Source organism: Chelon labrosus (assembly GCF_963514085.1).
Source record: "Chelon labrosus genome assembly, chromosome: 22".
NCBI classification, from domain to species: domain Eukaryota; kingdom Metazoa; phylum Chordata; class Actinopteri; order Mugiliformes; family Mugilidae; genus Chelon; species Chelon labrosus.
In genome coordinates, this window is record NC_140355.1 from 50,302 (window position 1) to 72,034 (window position 21,733).

The 21,733-nt window shown below is 40.1% G+C and overlaps 1 protein-coding gene across 3 annotated transcripts in view; it reads right to left on the minus strand.

Annotated features, from left to right (window-relative positions):
• Window positions 1–7,076: 7,076 nt before the first annotated feature.
• Window positions 7,077–21,733, minus strand: part of zer1 (zyg-11 related, cell cycle regulator) — a 30,007-nt gene continuing 15,350 nt past the window's right edge. For all 3 annotated transcript variants that reach the window (XM_084571723.1, XM_084571724.1, XM_084571722.1), the window contains 7 exons: window positions 16,828–16,869; window positions 16,474–16,593; window positions 16,215–16,330; window positions 14,026–14,214; window positions 13,378–13,475; window positions 12,863–12,965; window positions 7,077–11,667 (listed from right to left, as the gene is read on the minus strand). In XM_084571723.1, the coding sequence (XP_084427849.1) occupies window positions 11,580–11,667; window positions 12,863–12,965; window positions 13,378–13,475; window positions 14,026–14,214; window positions 16,215–16,330; window positions 16,474–16,593; window positions 16,828–16,869 (756 nt within the window). In that variant the 3' untranslated portion in view covers window positions 7,077–11,579. The remainder of the gene's footprint in view (window positions 11,668–12,862; window positions 12,966–13,377; window positions 13,476–14,025; window positions 14,215–16,214; window positions 16,331–16,473; window positions 16,594–16,827; window positions 16,870–21,733) is intronic.

Here is a 21,733-nt window from a genome sequence, read left to right on the forward strand (position 1 = left end):
GAAGACGCGGCAGGACTGGAGCCATAATCCGCTTCGTGGACGATCTGAAATCTGCTCTCCGCCCTGCGTTTAAAGAGACCGCAGCACTAGGCGCCCCACCAGACTCAATTGTCTCTGGTGGGGCGTCCAGTCCAGGGATGGGCAACTGGCGGCCCGGGGGACGCACACGGCCCTCGACCTCACTCGAAGTGGCCCTTAGATTAATTTCTGAAAATTATAAAAATATGTCTTCTGCGCCACTGAATCAGTTGTAATGACACAGTTGGCCACTAGATAGCGCCTCTAATGCAGATGCCGCCTCGTACACGCTTCCACTGGGTCTTCTCCACCAGGGAAGAAGAGGCGTTTCGCCGTGTCTAGAGCAGAGGAAAGAGAAAACTTGATCGAGAAAGTCATGTGTGTGTTTCAGGTGAAATGAGAAAAATATTATCTATTCACAGAATTTAAAAGCACATCTACGCGCTTAGTCTGCTTAGAGACGTTATCTGCTAGTAGTAGACTGAAGCTGCAAGTGCTGCTATCGTAGCGGACCTTAAATCAAAAGTAGCCTACGCAATCAACAACAGCGACTTTTTACCACTGCCCACTACTGACTGCTGGTAGTGGTGAGGTAGAGTGGGTATACAGGGAAAATGTTAAACTCTTTCTCAGCGTAAAAATGCACAAATTAGTTCTTGCAATTAATGTTTGTCTGCTGTTCTGCAGCTTTCTGCCATCCTTGAGATGGATGGTGATGTGTATGTTTTATTTTCATGAGCCCTTTGCACTGAATAAATAAACAAATAAAAGTAAGCGGTTATTTTTTGTTTGCTTCAATAAACACACATATATCAAATGGCAGTTTTATCATATCTGGTTAAGTGTGCAGTCCTATGTGGCCCTCTGGTAGTGTTGATGAAAAATTGTGGCCCCCTCCATCATTTAAGTTGCCCATCCCTGGTCTAGTCTATTGGGATTGAGACAAAACTGTCCAGGGGGACTCTCTAACCAATATTAATCACCATTATCTTATATATATTCTGACACAAACAGTAAAGTGTGAAACGTAAACTTAATTTAATTTAATTTAATTTTTTAATTCCCAGATATTTGAAACTGTTTGTGATCTGCGTGTACTAATAAGGTGGGATGGTTCTGACTGACCACTGCAGGTGGCACATGACATATTATTGTTACTTACTTCTGGGGATTGATTCAGATAAATAATACACACTGTATTTTACTTACTGTGGATTAGATCACTTGCTGTCACTAATGGCATACTCAACTGCATGTTTTGATTCTTAAGGGCATTCGGCTGAGCAAAATAGAGGTGGTTTTGTGTTTGTCAAAATTCAGTTATGTTGTACAATTACCATTATTGTGATATATTGATAGATAAGACATTTTGTTAGAATTTGGCTGATTCATGTGAAAGTCGGTGTGGTTTAGTGGTAAAGGGATCCATAGAATGCTGCCATCACACCAGTAGGGCACAGGCAGGTCAGTCTAGCTCAGGGATGGGCAACTGGCGGCCCAGGGGCCGCACACGGCCCTCAACCTCACTCGAAGTTGCCCTTAGATTAATTTTTGAAAATTATAAAAATGTGTCCTCTGCGGCACTGAATCAGTTGTAATGACACAGTTGGTCACTAGATAGCGCCTCCAATGCAGACGCTGCCTCGTGCACGCTTTCACCGGGTCTTCTGCACCAGGGAAGAAGAGACGTTGCGCCGTGGCTAAGAGCGGAGGAGAGAGAAAACTTGATCGAGAAAATCGTGTTTCAGGTGAAATGGGAAGAAGATTATCTGTTCACAGAATTTAAAGGCAAACCTATGTGCTTCGTCTGCTTAGAGAAGTTATCTGCCATGAAATATTTCAAATTAAGTTGCCACTACAACACGTTGCACAAAGCTAAATACAAGAAGTATACTGAAGCTGCAAGGGCTGCTATCGTAGCCCACCTCAAATCAAAAGTACACAAACAACAGCAACTTTTTACCAGTACCCACTACTGATACTGATAACCTTTTCACAGCCCCGTACCCCTTCAGACATTTGACCTCCAGCCATGTACCCCCTACTCTCACGCACTTGTAGCAGCTAGAAAAAGAAATGTCTGTGAACCTGACTGGTGGTAGCAGTTGAGGTCTCTGGAAGAGCAATCTATTTGTTTTAGCTATTTATTTAGTATAGCTATATCATCAGGAGATTTGCACCTGCCCACCAATGACAGACATTTCAGGGAATCGGTGTCTTTCTTATTTAGGTGACCTAGCGCTAGCTACATTAGCAGCAAAGCTTCAAAGTCAGTTATCCTACAATCTAGCTAACATACTTGACTCACTTGAAAAACAGTCTTTTGATGTTTCATTTAGGTGGAGAATCAGAAAATGAGAAAATAGGCTGCTTGATTATGGCAAAAATCATAATCACGATTATTAAAGATGATTATTCATTGATTTGAGAAGCATTTATTGAACTTTTAACTGGTATTTCTTTTAATAAGAACTGAAAAATACAAATAAATAAGAGAAAATTATATTAATAAAGTTAATTAAATAATATTTAATTAACTTGGCAGGTCCAGAGTGGAGAATTTTTTTTCCAACAATTTATTTTTAATACAAGATTCGCAAGCAACAGTACCTCGACCAATGAGGTGAGCGGGATTTCCGCTGTCAGCTCATTGGTCACAGAGCAGGAGACGGCCTGGGAATAAACTTACCGTAGGCCTACATGTTCATATAAATCGCCTGGTTATTCCTTAAATCCACTGACATTTTAGCACGGGACAAAGTGCGTCCCGTGACAGCTCAATACGAGACACGTACTTTTGTTTGTAAATACCGGACGATTCCGTTTTTCAACGGACGGTTGGCAGCCTTAGTAGCGTGACATATCTTGCACAATATCTTTGTTTGTTCCGAGTCAGACTCCTCGAAACCGAAATGTTTCCACGCCACAGAATTGGCTTTACCTTTCTTCCCGACCAAAGGTATCCGTGTACCTTTGTGACATCTTCTATCGTCTTCTTCTACACTTTTTTTTTTCCGACGGGGGCAGAGCGGAGCGGAGCGGAGCGCACAGGTGGAGATGGAAGGGTTCGCTGCATTTACCAAGGCACGGCGTGCGGCAGAAAGATCGTTTTATTACGAGTAGGCCTATCATATTTTCATGATCGAGGGAAGCCAAAATCAAAATCAAAATCGAAATTCAATTAATCGCCCAGCCCTATGAGAAAACAACCTGTTATCCGTTTTTTCAGTTTCAAAATGTATGCAGGCTGAGTTCAGAATCAACTCTTTCGCGTACCCCCTTACGTCACTCTGTACCACAGGTTGGGAACCACTGAGGTAGCGTATACAGGGAAAATGTTAAACTCTTTCTTAGTGTAAAAATGCACAAATTAGTTCTTGAAATTAACGTTTGTCTGCTGTTCTGCAGCTTTCTGCCATTCCTGAGGTGGATGGTGATTTGCATGTTTTATTTTCATGAGCCCTTTGCACTGAAAAAACAAAAAACAAAAAACAAATTACAGTCAAGCAGCAAGTTTTTTCTTGATTGGAAATGACACAGGCTTCTCCCAGAAGATAGTAAGACGATGTACAAGAGGCATCAATGAGGAAAAAATTATTTCTCAGGTTTTATTTACATTTGAACAAACAAATAACACGAGTCCATAGGGCCCATGGACAAGCACCTGGTGGCCGGACGCCGGGCCCAGCCGAACAGGAGACATTGGCTCGCCTCCCTGTGGGCCCACCACCCGGAGGAGGAGCATGAAGGGTCCGGTGTGGATTGGACATGGAATGTCACCTCTCTGGCAGGGAAGGCGCCAGAGCTTGTATAAGAGGTTAAGATATAGCTGGCCTCTCGTCCTGGAGAGGTGTTGGACACTCTTCTTTGCTGGCGTTGCTCCAAGTGAAAGGCGGGGGCGTGGTGGGTTTCTTGCTTACCCCTAGACTCTCTGCCTGCATGTTGGGGTTCTCCCAGGTGGACGAAAGGGTTGCTTCCCTCTGCCTTCGGGTTGGGGAACGGATCTTGGTTGTTGTCTGTGCTTATGCGCCAACCAGCAATTCATCCTTTTTTGGAGACCCTAGGGTGAACGTTGGTCTGTGCCTTGACTGGGGACTCCATTTTCCTGCTGCCGGACTTCAACGGAGGGGCGTGATTAGGAGGAATGGCCTGCCTGATCTGAACCCGAGTAGTGTTCAGTTATTGGACTTCTGTGGAAGTCGCAGTCTGTCCATAACTAACACCATGTTCGAACATAAAGTTGTTCATTGGTACTCTTGACACCATGATGGCCTAGGTCGTAGGTCGATGATTGACTCTGACCTGGACCGTATGTTCTAGACACTATCGATCTGCTCCGAAGAGGTTCTGGCAGGCCGTCTGGCGCCTCAGGGGAGGTGGGAACGCCTGGGGACTCCTCCGGAGGAGCTGCTGGAGAGAGAGAGGGCTGTCTGGACTTCCCTGCTGAGGCTGCTGCCCCAGCAACATGATCCGGATAAGCGGAAGAAGACTGGACGAGACGGTTTACACAGAAATTGGAAAGAAATTTAATTACAGTAGATGCTTATCTCATGATGCTGTAACTCGATATAAGGAGTTAATTCCTTCATTATTTAATTTAACCCAAACTGATTATTTTGTTGACAGCACCGCAGCATCGTTTAGTACAACTCTTAACTCAGTTGCCCCTCTTAAAAAGAAGGTTATGAATCGGAGGAGGCTAGCTCCCTGGTATTATTCACAGTTGTGCAGTTGAAAGCAGACAGTCCGAAAGCTGGAAAGAATTTGACATTCTACTAATTCTGAAGAAGCTCACATAGCCTGGAAAGATAGTTTAACAACTTGTAAAAAAATCTCTCTGTAATGTTAGAACAGCATATTATTCATCATTAATAGAAGAAAACAAAAACAATCCCAATTTCTTTTCAGCACTGTAGCCAGGCTGACAAAGAGCCACAGCTCTGTTGAGCAGAGCGATCTATTCATTTAGCCCTCAGTAGTAATGATTTAATGAGCTTCTTTACAAACCAAATTTTAGGCATTAGAGAAATAACTAGACAATTCCCCTGCGGGAAATCGCGAGAGTGATGCAGTGGCCGCAGCAGTCTGCGATACCATGCTATATTGCTGTGATAGTACGATGCTATGATGATGCTACTATGCCAAGATGCTACAATGCTATGATGCTAAGATACTAAGATGCTATGATACTAAGATGCTACAAAGCTAAGATACTATGTTGCTACGATGCTAAGATGCTACAATGCAATTATACTAAGATGCTATGATGCTAAGATACTACAATGCTAAGATGCTTTAATGATGCTACAATGCTATGATGCTAAGATGCTACAATGCCAATTTGCTACAATGCTATCATGCTACCATGCTATGATGCACACACACAATACTTTCATTATTGGCCTGTTCATATAGTCATGATGAAATCCTGGTGAATTTCATGTTTGAATACAAGAAGCAACGGTCTGGTCAAGACGCACGTTTTGATATATGATGTGTGTGTGTGTGATCAACCATCATGGAGATAATAAAGTTCAAAGTGTTTTAACAGAAGCTGCTGAGCCAATTTGCTACAATGCTATCATGCTACCATGCTATGATAGCATGGTAGCATCATTAAAGCATCTTAGCATCATAGCATGGTAGCATAATTAAAGCATCTTAGTATCATAGCATTGTAGCATCATTAAAGCATCTTAGCATCATAGCATGGTAGCATCATTAAAGCATCTTAGCATCATAGCATGGTAGCATCATTAAAGCATCTTAGCATCATAGCATGGTAGCATCATTAAAGCATCTTAGCATCATTAAAGCATCTTAGCATTGTAGTATCTTAGCATCATAGCATCTTAGTATAATTGCATTGTAGCATCTTAGCATCGTAGCAACATAGTATCTTAGCTTTGTAGCATCTTAGTATCATAGCATCTTAGTATCTTAGCATCATAGCATTGTAGCATCTTGGCATAGTAGCATCATCATAGCATCGTACTATCACAGCAATATAGCATGGTATCGCAGACTGCTGCGGCCACTGCATCACTCTCGCGATTTCCCGCAGGGGAATTGTCTAGTTTGCAATGCTAAGCACTGCATCACTAATTAAAGGTATCCTTCCGACAGCTGTCAAAGATGTAAATACAGTGGAGTTAGAAGTGTCTGTAGGACCTAATCAATATTTAGAGTCCTTCTCTCCAATAGTAAGTTCACTTCAGTAATTTTAACATCTACACAATCAACTTGTCTTCTTGATCTCATCCCAACTAAATTCCTCAAGGAGGTTTTTCTATTAATGAACATCTCCATATTAAACCAGATAAATGTATCTTTATTAAAAAGATATGTGCCTCAGGCTTTTAAATTAAATGTTTACTTAAAAAAAATCAACACCATGCATTTTGAAATAAATATTTTAAGCTTAACATATATTGACACCATACAGTGTCAATATGGAGTGTAGTAGTTAACAACTGACTATGAGAGTTTATATCTTACACTATAACACTAGTGTTGAGAGAAACTAACACTGGTTAGTGTTCAGAAGTGTAGCAACACTTCAAAAAGAGTCAAATTAACCCTCTGTGGTGTGGACCCATATAGACACTTCAAAAGTGTTGAGATTAACTCTGATGGTGTTGATTTGGGTATGCTGATTTTGCTGTGATATGACCTTTAATGTGGCGGCACAGTGGTGTGATGGTTAGCAATGATGCCTCACAGCAAGAAGCTCCCTCGAGAGGACAAGTGGTTGCAGAAAATGAATGAATGCCAATGCCTAATTACCTTGCTCATACATTTGTGTTTCCCAGGCTGGATTACTGTAATTCATTACTGTCTGGCTGTCCAGATAGCTTTTTAAAACCCTCCAATTGATTCAAAATGCTGCATCAACCTGCCCAGTCTTCATGGCCTGCAGCTACCCACTTTTACCTGAATGCATCATTCTCCAACCTGCCTGTGATATATCTGATATTTAATCATTATAGTTGTAATAGCTGTAATCTGTAGTAGAACTGCTATCAATACATGCATTTATATTCGTTATCAATCTTTCATGTAACATGCCTCATCTGTATCTTGTATTTGTATCCCAATTAGATTCTGCATGTACACATTAGTCAGATGTATGTATCTATCACAGTCTGGTCAAGGTTTCTTCCTGTTAAAAGAGAGTTTTTCCATACCACGTCGCCTATATGCTTGCTCAGGGGGTTTCAGGCTGGGGTTCTGGACAGGTTTTATAAAGCATCTTGAGACAATTTGTATTGTTATTGACCCTATATTAACACAACTGAAATGAAGTGAATTGTGTATTTTCCTCTTTAGCATCCATAACAACTGGAAGTCCTTCTGGTGGTGAGAAGGGTGAGGTTCATGTCCCTCCTTGTAACCCAGTGAAAATGACCTTGTACTTTGGCATTGTGGTTCACTATTTAATATCATAACCTCGAGTGAATATTAAAAACAAAACAAGTAACAGGTTGTATACCTCTCCATCTTTATTGCTTATTTATATTTTTAAACCAATGTCCTGGAACAACTGAGATCAAGTGAAAAGTGGAATTCCATGCTGTTTGGATCCAAAATTCTTCACTCTATTTTGGATTCATCTTAACAGCAGTCACAAAAGAAATCAATTACAAAGTATCGACAGATTTGAGAAACATTATGTAATGGGTAGATGGAAGTGGAAACATTTTGTGACACAGCAGGTCTCCTGAAACAGTATTTCACTTACATTGTTTTCAGTACAAACATCTTTATAAATAATCAAGAACAGTCCAAGACCTCTGTTTTCTTTTCAGCTCTATACATCATCGCCTTGTGGAGAGGACCAATCAAAGATTTCAGGTAGACAGGTGATTGAAAATATCTAGCTGGTCCTCTACCTTATTTAGAAAGGATGTTTAATCAAACACTGCAATTCTTTAGAAGTAAAACTCAGAACAGATGTAGTTTTGATTATATGTGAAATCCTGGTAAATTGTGTTCCACAGACAGGAATTCAAAGAGAGGAATCAAATACTGAATGAGTGTGTAACAAAGCTTGCCATCTCACACCATCAGCTAAATTGGCAGAAACATCATTCCCTCCATGAAGAAACCAACTGGTATGAAGTAATTAAAGTAGAACTGAAGTAAAAACATCAGTTAAGGCTGGTCTTAGGAACAAGCTAAAGCTCCACGCACATTGTGCGCCACGGATGCCACATATTAAAAACTAGTATGCGATTCATCTGACCTCGTTCATCTAAGCTAACATATTTCCCAGTTGCTGGAGAAAACAGACAGTGGTGATGTCTGTTCATTTACTGGTGTGATTTTTAAAGTCCTGGCAATACATGCATCAGGAGCACAATGAATGACATCAATGTGCATGAGAACCTTTGCGCTCCAACCCACTGTCCAAATTCAGTTTCAGTTCGCAACACTAAAATATTAAATCATTTTAATTTTAATCAGAAGAAATTTAATGTATTTTAGTCAATATATAGAGGTATATACATTTTATTAAAACTTTATTTCCATAATCTTGTATATTTGCACAAGGCCAGAAGACTGAAATAAGAAACCCATCATAACTGAGTCATTTTTGTTATGTAACGTATTTATAGTATTATTTTTGTGTCAAAATCCCTGCTAAACTAAGTTTGTGGACACCTGTTTTCTGAACATAACCGAGGTGGAGCCACAATAAAGGTCCAGTGTGTAGGATTAAGTGATATTAAGAGGTGAAATTGCAGACTGCAAACAACTGAATATTCCTTGCCTCCTCTTTCCCTTTCCAAGCCTGTAGAAAAAAACACTACTGGACTACTGTAAAAACAGTGATGCAACAGGTTAGTGGAAGAGGTTCCGCTTCCTTTGAAGATATAAAAGGCTCATTGAAAGTTAAGAAAAACAGTAATTCTTATTTTGAGGAAGCTATACTCTAAAGAAAATAGGTGGTTAGACATAAATGAACAATGAAAACATGTGAAACACATTCCCCCTTCTTACACACTGGATCTTTAATGGGCAATTAAAATCAATATACCAGATTTACACAAAAGGAATTATCTTTAAGTTTATAAAGGAAACTCTAATCACTGCATACAGAAACATTACCCACTCTGCTGGTCTTATTTATATGTTAGTCTCCTGGAAATCAGTGGGAGTCATATCAAATGTATCTATCATACATCAGAACTAAACTGAGAAACATTCATTAAATTATTAAAACAAAATAGTTTAAACTGTAAAATTCTATGTATTTCCATGATTTAGGAAATACTCTACCCAAAAACTAAAAGCTCCCCCTTCACACTGTTAAGATGATGATGCCTGGTTCTGAATGTGAGACACAGACTTTAATGGCCAAAAGATCTCAAAATCACTCAATGCAAAATGCCAGTGAACTAACTTGTAAAGAGTCATCTTAAAGGTATCCTGTGGAGTTTTTAACCACTAGTAGTGTTGTGGAGCAATGTTTTGAACAACAGGTCCCTGTTTCTTTTTATCTTGCATTCACATAAAACAAATCAGCATACAAGGGCAATTCAGAAGATTTAAATTTAAATATTTGTGCAGACACAATTTTTGATATTCCTATTAGCAAGAGTTGGTTGCAAAAAGAAGAGAAACCAGCAATAAGAAAAATAGAAAAAACATTTGATGATTCTTTGAGAAATGAAGGAAAACTCAGACTACCTTTAAAGACACAACACCAAATTAAAGAGAATGACTTTGGTTGCTGGTCAAAGTCACGTTGAGGGCAGAGATAGCTAGAAATTAAATCTCACCTTCCCTCCTTTGTGGTGACTAAACAATCTGAGAACCAGGCATTACTTCATGATCAGATCAACCAAGTTTCAACGTTAAACATGCATTTTAATGCACCATTTGTATTTTTCTCCCATCAGCTTTTCAAAAGAAAAGCGTAATTAAGTGAAGCAGTTACTTTAGCAGCAAGTTGATCAACGAGTAAACATTGATAAGCCACACGGGTTGTTAAAGGATAATAGTTTTTTCAGTATTGTCTCTTTTATTATCTGGCATCACATTTGAAGCACCGGAAGCACCGTTGAGCTAGAGGCCATAACACTGTAAAATCCAACCTTCTCTTGTGGTAGAAAAGCAGTAAACAGCCTGCTAACACATAGCCAATTAACATAAGTATCAAGGCTGCATTGACGTAAAAGAAGTGCCAAGCATGTGGACATCTAAATAAAGATTTTAGAAGTGATTTTGAGGTGTCGGCAAGTCAAGTAGAGTCAGCTATTAGAAGGTGGTCTGTGGGTCCTTAGTTGTTATATTTTGAGTAAGAATTGCCCTTGCAGTGTTCTAGGAGTACAGTGTAATCTTTGAACATTACACGTATATGTGATGGCTAAAACTTCTGCCTTAATAGCCTCTACTCTTCTGGTTTCAGTGTCCAGAATATACCTCAAGTCAAACACTAACCTTCAATAATAAGGTCAGGATCACAAGTTGGGCCATTCCATTTCAACTAAAATGTGTTTGACCTCAACTTTGTGCAGGCCCATCAAGTTGTTCCACAACAAACTGGAAATACCATCTCTATGAACTTGGCTTTGTCTGTGGTGGCCTGTAATATCAGCATATATTTAGCTATAGAATGTATATTTTCTTTGGGTGATTTAACTCATCTCATTGTTAAAGCTCTTCAATGCCTCAAGTAGGGATAAACTACAGGTGCCAGATAATTAAAACAGAAGCAAGGCTGATCTACATATCCTTTAAAGAACAAAGTATCCAGGATTGTTAGACTACATTTGAATGGCTGGGTATTCTGTATATAGTTTCTTAGCACTGACAACACTCCAGTCAAACCTAAACAAATTTAAATACGGAGTAAATTAGTGAGTGTTTACAGTTATAAAACATACACACAGTAAAAGGATGAGAGACACAGATAATATTTACATATTTAACAAAAAAAAAAGTCCACTATTGTGCCACAAGATATGGGAAGACTTCCCTCCCCTCCACATCACTATGATGCTTCTCTGTAGCCTATGCACACAATGGCTAATATTCACTGTATATGTGGCCAGGGCTCTGCGGCCTCCACAACGATGAACGAGTGTGAAATGGCAAATTGAGAGCTGAGACCTCTGATGGTGGTCTAGGACACTGCATTGCCTTTCATTCAGTATTACACAGTTACTGGTAGTGAGCTGGAGAGGGACATTTGTTTCCATAAACTCACCATCACGCCAACCCTTTTGTTCTGTTGCTAAATCTTTGACATACACACCAGGAGATAACAGTCACCCGACCCCACAAACCCATCCCAACAGAAGATGTGCTTATGTGCAGCAAAGGTAAGCACCCTCACAACAAAACACCATGCACCACACCTTAACTCCTATGTGTTGTATATTAAAGATATGTCCAAACTGCTGCAAATATGGTTAGAGACACTGTTCTGCTCTACAAAATAAGAATGATAACAATAAGAATAATGCACACAATTGATCCTTGTGGTGTTGACAGTACGAAGGGCCTTGTGTGGGTTTGCTTGATGATTGCTGGGAATTACAGCTCCTGTGGTATCAACCTCTTTGTCCATAGTTTACTTCCTGTCCATGATTAGTTTCCATAGGGTCTTCTTTAAAGTTTTCACACTGCTCCATTACCTTCCTGAAATATTACAATATTTACAAGTTGACTTTTGCACTTTTGGTACCAGGTATTTTTTCCTACTGTAGGTTTCCTATGCTGATTTGCCAAGTGAAAATGCTTTGAAAAGAGCTCTCGCCAGATCCTGTCATTGGCAACCAAAAAGAAAATATCTGCGGTTTTACAGGCTATTTGTTCAAAACTGGCATTAAGAGAACAAAAGAAATTTTGTTTTGTGTTGTTGGTTGCAGGCAAGATAACAAAGTTGCATTTGTCAAGCCAGTACCTTAAAAATATTTGTGACTGTAAATGACTGTAAACAGATTACATGTGAAACACTCCACTTGTAGTCATTGACTGCGTTTACATGGTCTTTAGTATCCTGGTTTTGAGGCTTATCCCGGCTTTGAGCATATTCGGGATATGGTGTTTACATGGAACACAGAGAAACCCGGTTATTCATATCCCTGTATACATGATAAATAACACTATCCCGTTTTCCGATCGCTGCATCCTATCTGCGCATGCGTGTTTTACGTCTTTTTCAATGTTTTCCAACGCGACCTAACTTGTTCAACGGAGCGAGGTGGAAAACCAGCGTCACGTAGCTTTTCCGCAACAGATTTGAATACATCAGCATTTCAGTGTTTTCTGCCATCTAAACACGTAGTTGTGTTTAGTTCTTTCATTACTTTAAGGGAAAATTCTGTCTCTTTGTCGCTCCAAAAGTGAGACGTTCTTGTTGCCGCCATGTTGATTGTATATCTAGTGCGTCACTTTGCGTCACTCGTGCCTGCGCAGACAGTGGGCAGCCGTCAGAAATCGGGATAATGTGTATACATGCTTCAGTATCCCGGCTTCTATCGGAGTACTCCAGGTAGCAAAGCCGGGTTTCTTGAAATCGGGAAATGGCCAAACCCTGATTTCTGAATTCGGGATATGGTGTTTACATGGACAAACACGAAAACGGGATACTTCAATATCCCGATCAAATTCGGGATACTAAAGACCATGTAAACGCAGTCATTGTCTCAGCTCCTAAATCCAATCTCACATCTTAAATTGCTGGTCAGATTGTAAAAAATGACTGGGTTCCCAGATTGCCAGACATGTCCACAATGATGTAAGATGACATAATCACCTGATCAGTGAATTGTTTGTAAAAGGTCAGCGTGAACAGACAGAGTTATAATGTACTGTGATTACTGCAGCTTACCTGGCCATGTCCTTGGTATCTGGCTGGGAGCTTTCCAGCTCCAGAACTTTCTCCAGAAGACTTATTCCCCCTTCCTTTATCAGCAGGGGACAATACTTGCTTGCTATAGACCAAAACAAAATGTAAATAGAGACTGCACCTTACTGATTACTGCACAATTTAGGCAAAATAAATAAATAAAGCAGTTAAGAAAAACAGTGTGTTTAACAAAAAAGAAAAGAAAAGAACAAGCAGTCTGGAGGAAAGGGAAGAGATAATGTTGCAATGGAGAAGGAGGGAAACTTCAAATGTGCCAACTGTGCCACCAAACTGTATCTTGAAAATGATTGTTTATTCAGTACATACATATGTACCAGTGTATTATTCTGGTCTATTAGTCAGGAATGTGTAAGTTACTTGTAAGTAAAAATACTTAACTTAAAAATACTACTCTCTGTATTGACTCTTCAAAACACCTTGAAAGATATAACCACTAAATGTGCCTCGTTTGAATTCGGTAGATTCCAGATACTCACGGTAAACTGACACCAAATTGTAGAGAGCCCACGTGGCCCAGTGCTGACTGACAGGGGAGATGTTCTGGGGCAGCAGTCGCAAGATGGGCTCAAATGACCTGAGAGACCAGAGTCAATTTAAAAATTTTAAAAAGAGAAAAAGCCACTGACAGCTGTGGTCTACAGCTAGACCACTACTTAAATGTTACAGAGTTCTACCGTTAGCAAGTTTTCAATTTGTTTGGTTGACATTTATCTTATGGCATATAATGTAGTGACCACTAAATTTACAGTGTTTTGACTTTTATTTTCAGCATGTAGAATGAGAATTTATACCAACATGAAACCACTTATGAAGAATTTACAACAGAATATCATGAAACATACAATAGCTGAGATAGTGCTAAGCATCTATAATTTGTAACTTTAAAAATTAAAACCCAGCAGTTCAAGGTTTCTGTTATTCATTCAATGTCTAAGACGACAAAAAACAAAAAAGATAACAATGCACTTTTTAGAGATTTAACACACAGCAATTTTATCCGACCACTATTGCTACCAATTTCAAACCTTGTGAGACAGAAAACATATTTGAATTTCTTAAAACTTCTTTACGGACAAAATTTGACACCACATACATACAAATGCAATTCAATTGCAAGAAATCACCTGTAGTTGATGTTGCGGCGTGAGCTGACATCCCAGCTCTGGATGGCGTCCCACATCTTCTCCATCACCTTCTCTCTTCGAGGTTCGTCCATGGACCAAACCTCTGGCCCATCAAACATGATGTGTGAAAGGACGCCACATGCGTTGTACGACACCTCAATTCCATCTGCCTTACTGTCCAGCAGGTTACTGTATCAAAGAGCGAGTTAACAGACAAAACATTTTTACTTAAGTCTGCATGAAGTATCTTCACCAAAGGCAAGTCTAAATCTTAAGTAAAGGCTCAAAAGCAGGCAAACTGTGTTCACAAATATTGAATGAATTCTCTAAACAGTTTATCTGTTTATCTTCAGTTTTTGGTTCACTCTGTTGAGTTAGGGTGTGGTCTGGCTGAGTTGGTGCTGTCACAAGTAATAATAATAATAATAATAACTTTATTTATATAGCACCTTTCCAAAACAAGTTACAAGGTGCTGTACAACAGCAGCAGAAATAAAACAGGTCAGATGCCTAGCAACAATCATAATAAAACCATCAAGAAAAATAAAATTGGAATTAAAATTTAAAATTTAAAATCACCCACCCACAACAAAGTAATCATACAACAATGATAAAACAAAATTATAAAGTTTTAAGAAGAGATTTAAAAGAAGCCACTGAGCTCCCCTGCCTGAGATTGCCGGGCAGGGAGTTCCACAGCTGTGGAGCATGGACAGCAAAGGCCCGGTCACCTTTAGTGACAAGACGGGACCTCGGGACCGTAAGCAGGGCTGCGCCGGCGGATCTCAGGCAGCGGTCAGGCTCGTATGATAAAAGCAGGTCACGGATGTATGCAGGAGCCTGACCATGCAGGGCTTTAAAAACAAGTAGTAAAATCTTAAAATCAATTCTAAAACTCACGGGCAGCCAGTGGAGAGTGGCGAGGGTTGGGGAAATGTGATCACTTCTCTTAGTGCCTGTTAAAAGCCTGGCAGCTGCATTTTGAATGAGTTGCAGTCTACATATGTTTCCCTTGCTGATCCCAGCGTACAAAGCATTGCAGTAGTCAAGTCGTGACGATATAAAAGCATGGACAACCTTCTCCAAGTCAGCAAAACAGAGGAAAGGACGGATGAAGTAGGGGGACTTCAGTTAGACTGGATTTGCAAAGTTGTGGACTTGTTTTACTGCACTGATAAAAAACGTCACTTTGACCTGGTATTCGTTATCTGGCATAAATTTGAGACACTTGACTCAAAAGGACTTTTTGTTTCTAGACATTGAGAAGTGAGTTGTGGACTAAGCACGTAAACCAAGCAATCTAATGGGAGTCAGCAGAGGCCAACACATGAGCTATCATAGAAAGTTCTCCAAAAATATTAAAATTTGTATTTCAGGATTATGTTGTTGACTATTAACTATTAGGTTAACATTGTTAATATTCTCTGCACACACCCACACAAAGGTACCCACTGTTATACTGGATATGCTGTAAATGGTGAGTGCAACAGTTGTTGCATTGTCATAATTGTGGTTACTTACTGTGGATTTCTATCTGGCAATGTACAAGCAAGGAATGCACACCCCTGCGACCATAACTAAATTTTTTTGTGTATCTGACATATTCTTTTATCTTTTACTTTTTAAAAGGTCAGGTCTCACCTGTTGTAACAAATGTTAGCCATCAACCCTTCCAACCTGTTGCACTACAGATGCACTGCTTTCTTCAAATTCTCTCATTCATAATTTTAACACTTCATTTCCACTTCTTCTGTGACACAGTTTTGGTGAGAACTGTTTTGCCAACTATGCCTCAAGACTTGTTCCGAGGCAAACTACCTAGTTTTTGCTGCAGTGAGGCAAACTAAGAAAAACATAAACAACCAAATGAAGAATGTCTGTTTTTTTTTTGTTTTTTTTTTCCACTTTTTATTGCTTCATGCATAAGACTACCGTCTTTCTTAAAGAGACAGCGTTATTTTTCTAAAGGTGCAGTGCACCAATTTTTCTTAATAAAAATAAAAACAAATATGCCCAGTCTAACCGCACAGTGGATCAATTTCAGCCAAGAATTTTCATTTCGGTGCATCCCTACTGAAAGCCCTTTGGATGTGGTGTGGACAACTCACAAAAGTCATGCAAAATGAAAAAATGAAAAGTAGCTTTCACCAAAAAGCAAGTCATTTAAATTCCCTGAACAAATCTATTACCTGAATACAGTGATGAACTGTGGGGTAAGTAGCTGTGGTCTCAGGGCTTTGACTTCAGCAACATTTCCCAGAAGACCCAACATGTTGCGGTGAAGCTCCTGCTTGTCAGGAAATTCCTGACGTAAAATTGTGCAGAGTTATTACTTAATAATTAAATGCCATAATAGTGTTTCAAAACACTCAGACACACTGTATCTCCTAGGATGTCAATTGTCAATTCACATAAGATTTCATAAAATAATACTAAGTGTGAATTTACCTGCAGACACTCCAGAAAAAGACTCATGCCACGACAGTTGAGGAACATTTGACAGTTGTCAGGCGTTTCATCAGTAATGTTCCACAGAGCACTCCAGGAAAACTCCATTACTTGGTCACACTGAGGGGAAATACACACAGCATTGTTTAGCAACAATCACCATTTAATTTCTTTACCAACATTTTATTTTAATAGTTGGACAAACATGTATACTTGAATAAGAACTACTTTGCATTCAAACAAAGGTGAGCATATTATTCTTAATAGACTGAGGCCCACCATCTGTAAGGACACAACATAATTATACATGGTATTTATGTGAACATCGTCGAACTGAATAAAAGTCCCACTCACCATTCTGTCCTGTAGTTTCTTCTGAATTAAATTCAGCATTGTCTGAGAATGAGAAAAAAAGTACAAAAATTAACTTATAAGGACCATAAACAGCAGCTCATATCAGTCTGATAGTGTGAAATGTTATGGATATTATAACTGACCAGGATTTTGTATTTTGTTGATAGCACTGCAGCATCGCTTATTACAACTCTAAACTTAGTTGCCCCTCTGAAAAAGAAGGTCACGAATCGGAGGAGGCTAGCTCCCTGGTATAATTCAGAGTTGTGCAGTGCAGTCCAAAGCAGGCAGTCCGAAAGCAGGAAAAAATTTGGCATTCCGCTAATTCAGAAGAAGCTTATATAGCCTGGAAGATAGTTTAACAACTTAGCTCTACGTAATATTAGAACAGCATATTATTCATCATTAATAGAAGAAAACAATCCCAGATTTCTTTTCAGCACTGCAGCCAGGCTGACAAAGAGTCACAGCTCTGTTGAGCCATCTATTCCTTTAGCCCTTAGTGGTAATGACTTCAGCTGTCAAAGATGTAAGTACAGTGGCACTAGAAACTTCTGCAGGATCTAATCAATATCTGGAATCCTTCTCTCCAATAGATCTTTCTGAGCTTACTTCAACAATTACAGCATCTAAACCATCAACATGTCTTCAAGATCCCATCCCAACTAATTTGCTCAAGGAGGTTTTTCCATTAATTAACACTTCCATATTAAACCAGATAAATCTATCATTATTAACAGGATAATTACAGCAATCTTTTAAGATAATTACAGCAATCTTTTAAGATTGCTGTAATTAAACCTTTACTTAAAAAACCTACTTTAGATCCAGATGTTTTTGCCAACTATAGACCAATTTCCAACCTTCCTTTTATTTCTAAAATTCTAGAAAAAGTTGTTGCTAATCAGTTGTGAGACAATTTAAACAGGAATGGTTTGTTTGAAGAGTCAGTCAGGTTTTAGAGTTCATTATAGTACAAAAACACAATCTTTTACTACGGAGACTTGAAAGTGTGATCTATATTAAAGGGACTGCATTACACTGGTTTGAATCTTATATGTCAGACAGACTCCAGTTTGTCCATGTCAACAATGATTCTTCTATTTATACAAAAGTATATTATTGAGTCCCTCAGGGTTCTGTGCTACGACCAATACTCTTCACATTATACATGGTTCCCTTAGGCAATATTATTAGGAAACACAGCATGAACTTCCATTGCTACGCAGATGACACCCATCTAAAACGAATCAGCTGGTTAAGCTCCAAGCATGCCTTAAAGACATAAAGGCTTGGATGATCCATAAACTTCTACATTTAAACTCAGACAAAACAGCAGTCATTGCATTTGGCCCTAAACATCCCAGAGATTCATTATCTATATTTTATTTTTATCAGTTCTACATTTACACTTATATTGTTTGCCTTGTCTGCTGTGTGCAATTATTACTGTTTTATGTTTGGAAAAAGGTCAGGCTTGAGACTTTTGAGTCCTTTTTGATCAAGCTTATAGTTGGGGCTGGACTGAACCATCCCTAAGTTATGCTGCAATAGGCCTAGGCAGCTGGGGGACGATGCACTGAGCAGGGTTAGGGTTGGTAAATGGCCTTGTTTTTATATAGCGCTTTTCTACCTATTGGTACTCATAGCGCTTTACAGTTACAGACACATCTACCCATTCACTCACACAAGCACACACACATTCACACACCAGTGCCACGCACTGGGACCAACTGGGGGTTCAGTGTCTTGCTCAAGGACACTTCGGAATGTGGCACATTCCGGGGATCGAACCGCTAACCCTCTGGTTTGTCGGGGGAGCTGTGGCGTAGTGGTTAGAGGTGCGGCTTGGGACCGGAGGGTCCCAGGTTCACCTCCCGCCGTGTCCATGGCTGCTGGGAGCAACCACCTAACCCCCAACTTGCTCCCCGGCGCAGTCTGCTTAGAGGCTGCAGCCCACTACTGTGGATGGGTCAAACAGCAGGAACATAATTTCCCCTCTGGATCAATAAAGTATAATAAAAGAAAAAAGAAAAACGTAGATTTTTTGAATAGACAAATATTTATTTATTCTAACTTCAAGATCAAACAACAAACCTGTGTTTTATTTGACATGAGTGCATCTGATTGGGGTACTAAAAGATTTTAATCCAGTTAAATGCACTGTAATGTGCCAAGATATGACTACTCTCTGTGCCTCACTCGGTGAGTCCAACAGATTCACAGCTGATGCCATAACCTTCCTGTAAGAGTGCTGTTTGTTGACTAGGGCTGCACAATTAATCGAATTTTAATCACGATCACGATTTTGGCTTCCCACGATCAAATTTGCGTGATCGAGCGATATTTATAATGCGTTATTCCGTTCATAGAATGCGCTATGTCAAAGTTTTTTGGGTTTTTTTTGCAAAGCCCAGAGCCCGTCTACGGAGAGCCTCGCCACTCTCTATTAAGTCCCATTGTAACGAACAGTTCAGAAGCCGGAAGCTCACTGAGAGTGGAAGTTCTCCCCTTATTAGACATTCTCTGGCAAAGCCAATCTAGCGCTCCGTAAACCACTGTCTGATCACGTGCCTCCATGAGCCAGTCAGAGTAGAGCATCACAGTCCCGTCCACAGCCAAAGAGAGCGGAGGTGCCAGAAGTACGGTTCCCATTCATTTCTCCCATTGACGTTTTGGAAAAATCCGTATCTAAAGAGTTTTAGAGCATGTCTTAGGATAACCAGCTACAGCTGAACTCATAAGCATATAACATATCATTTCGAGTGAAAAAACAAAGAGGAAGTCCAAAAAAAGTCAAAGGTACAAGACTGTGTACATATTTTCATTTCTGAGAGAAGGAACTACTCATCCCATAAACCACCGCGCCTCACTGAAGGCGCCTCACTGAAGTCGACTCAAAGCCACAACCTCGAAAGAGCCTTTTCAGCGACTTCCAAATCTGACGACGGCCACGCGAACTTTTTCCTCCAGTGATTTTTATATAGGCCTAGTGAATGTGCAGTTAATATCAGTTCTTTCAGTAGTAATCGTGTCAATAATAGCGTTTTATATAGGTATTGTGTATTGAATTTTATATTTAGCATCGTGTATTTTATATTGTGTGCGTGTGTGAAAGCGGTTAACGATAACGTTAGCAACATGGTGCATTGCTTTGTACCTGACTGCAATCACCGCTCAGTCGTCAACACATGTCGTTTCCATCGATTCCCCAAGAGTGATACCGCGAGGAATCGGTGGATAAGATATATAAGTAACCCTCACCCCCTAACCCAAGCCAAGGAGATCATATTTTGAGTTTTATTCACATCCCTTATGCAGGTACAATGCAAGTTTACATTTTGCTTCCTAAAATATATTTACACAATGTAACATGGAAACTAGTGCCCTGTTGAAATTTTGTTACATTTTCTTTATTGTTTTATTTATTTTTATTTATTCTTTAAGGAGATGCACTGAATTTTGGTGAATAAGAGGACCTATTTTATTTTAGCACACATATTTGTACATTAGCGTGCAAAATATAGATGTGAAAGCAGTTAAAATAAGCCTATGTGACAATAAAATTAGTTTTGGTTGAAATAAACAAATAATCGTGATAATTAATCGTGATCTCAATATTGATCAAAATAATCGTGATTATCATTTTGGCCATAATCGTGCAGCCATATTGTTGACTACAGCTCAGTATTTAATACCATAGGCCCCTCCCGACGGGTCTCTAAGCTGTATGACCTGGGTCTGGACTCCTCCCTGTACAGGTCTACAGCTTCCAGACCTGCAGATCACAGTTGGTTCGAGTGAGTCACCACACTTCAGCACCCCTGACTCTCAACACCGGATGCCCCCAGGGCTATGTGCTTAGTCCTCTGTTGTGGGATTATCTCCCATAATGATGAGACAGCCAACAGGAGGCAGGTCTCCCACCTGGAGGACTGGTGCCAGGAGAACCACCTCCTGCTGTACTTCAGCAAAACAGGAACGAACTGATAGTGCACTTCAGCAGGAAACAGCAGAAGGACTTACATCCACTTATTATCAGTGGCTCTGAGGTGGAAAGAGTAAATACTTTCAGATACTTGGGAGTGAACTGCCATGGACTCAACACCTGAACACTATTGTGAAGAAGGCCAGACAACATCTGTACCTCCTCAGAGATTTTAAGCTCCCTCTCAAGGTGCTCAGGAACTTTTACACCTGCACAATCAAGAGCATCTTGTGTGGGAGCATTACCACTTGGATAGGAAACTGCACCAGGCAGGACCTCCTGGCCTTCAAAAGGGTGGTCCGTGGAGCGGACCATCAGAACTTCCTCCCCCAACCTGTAGGACATTTACACAAAACGTTGCTGGTTAAGGACCAAGAAGATCCTGAAACAGCCTGGTCACCCCAGATATTCTCTCTTCTTCCTACTGCCATCAGGCCGGCGTTTCCACTGTCTGAGGACAAAAACTGAGAGGCTGAAGAAGAGTTTTTATCCCCATGCCGTCCGTCTCCTCAACTCTCAGCCTTAAAGGGGAACTCCGGCGCAAAATGAACCTGGGGTTAATAACACATGTGTACCGAGTTCGACCGTTCTCTGGTATTTGTTTTCATGCATTTGTTTTGAACTGAACTGAACTCTCTTTCCTATGCTCTCAGTGCTTTCTTCCGGCAACAGACAGTTCAGTTTCCCCAAGATGGCGCCCGCCTGGATATGCGAGCCCGACGCGAACGGTACTGTGTTCCTTTTTTAATAAACTGCCTGTATACTTGCAAAGTTCTCAATGCTTCGGTTTACATGTAGAGACCCTAGTTATGCTACCGTGTAAGTGTGGTGATATTGTGAGCCTTGTTAGTGGTATAGAAATAGCGATTTCTTTTTATGTGTAGGTGTGCCCCGAAGGCTAGCGTCATACGCTAAATA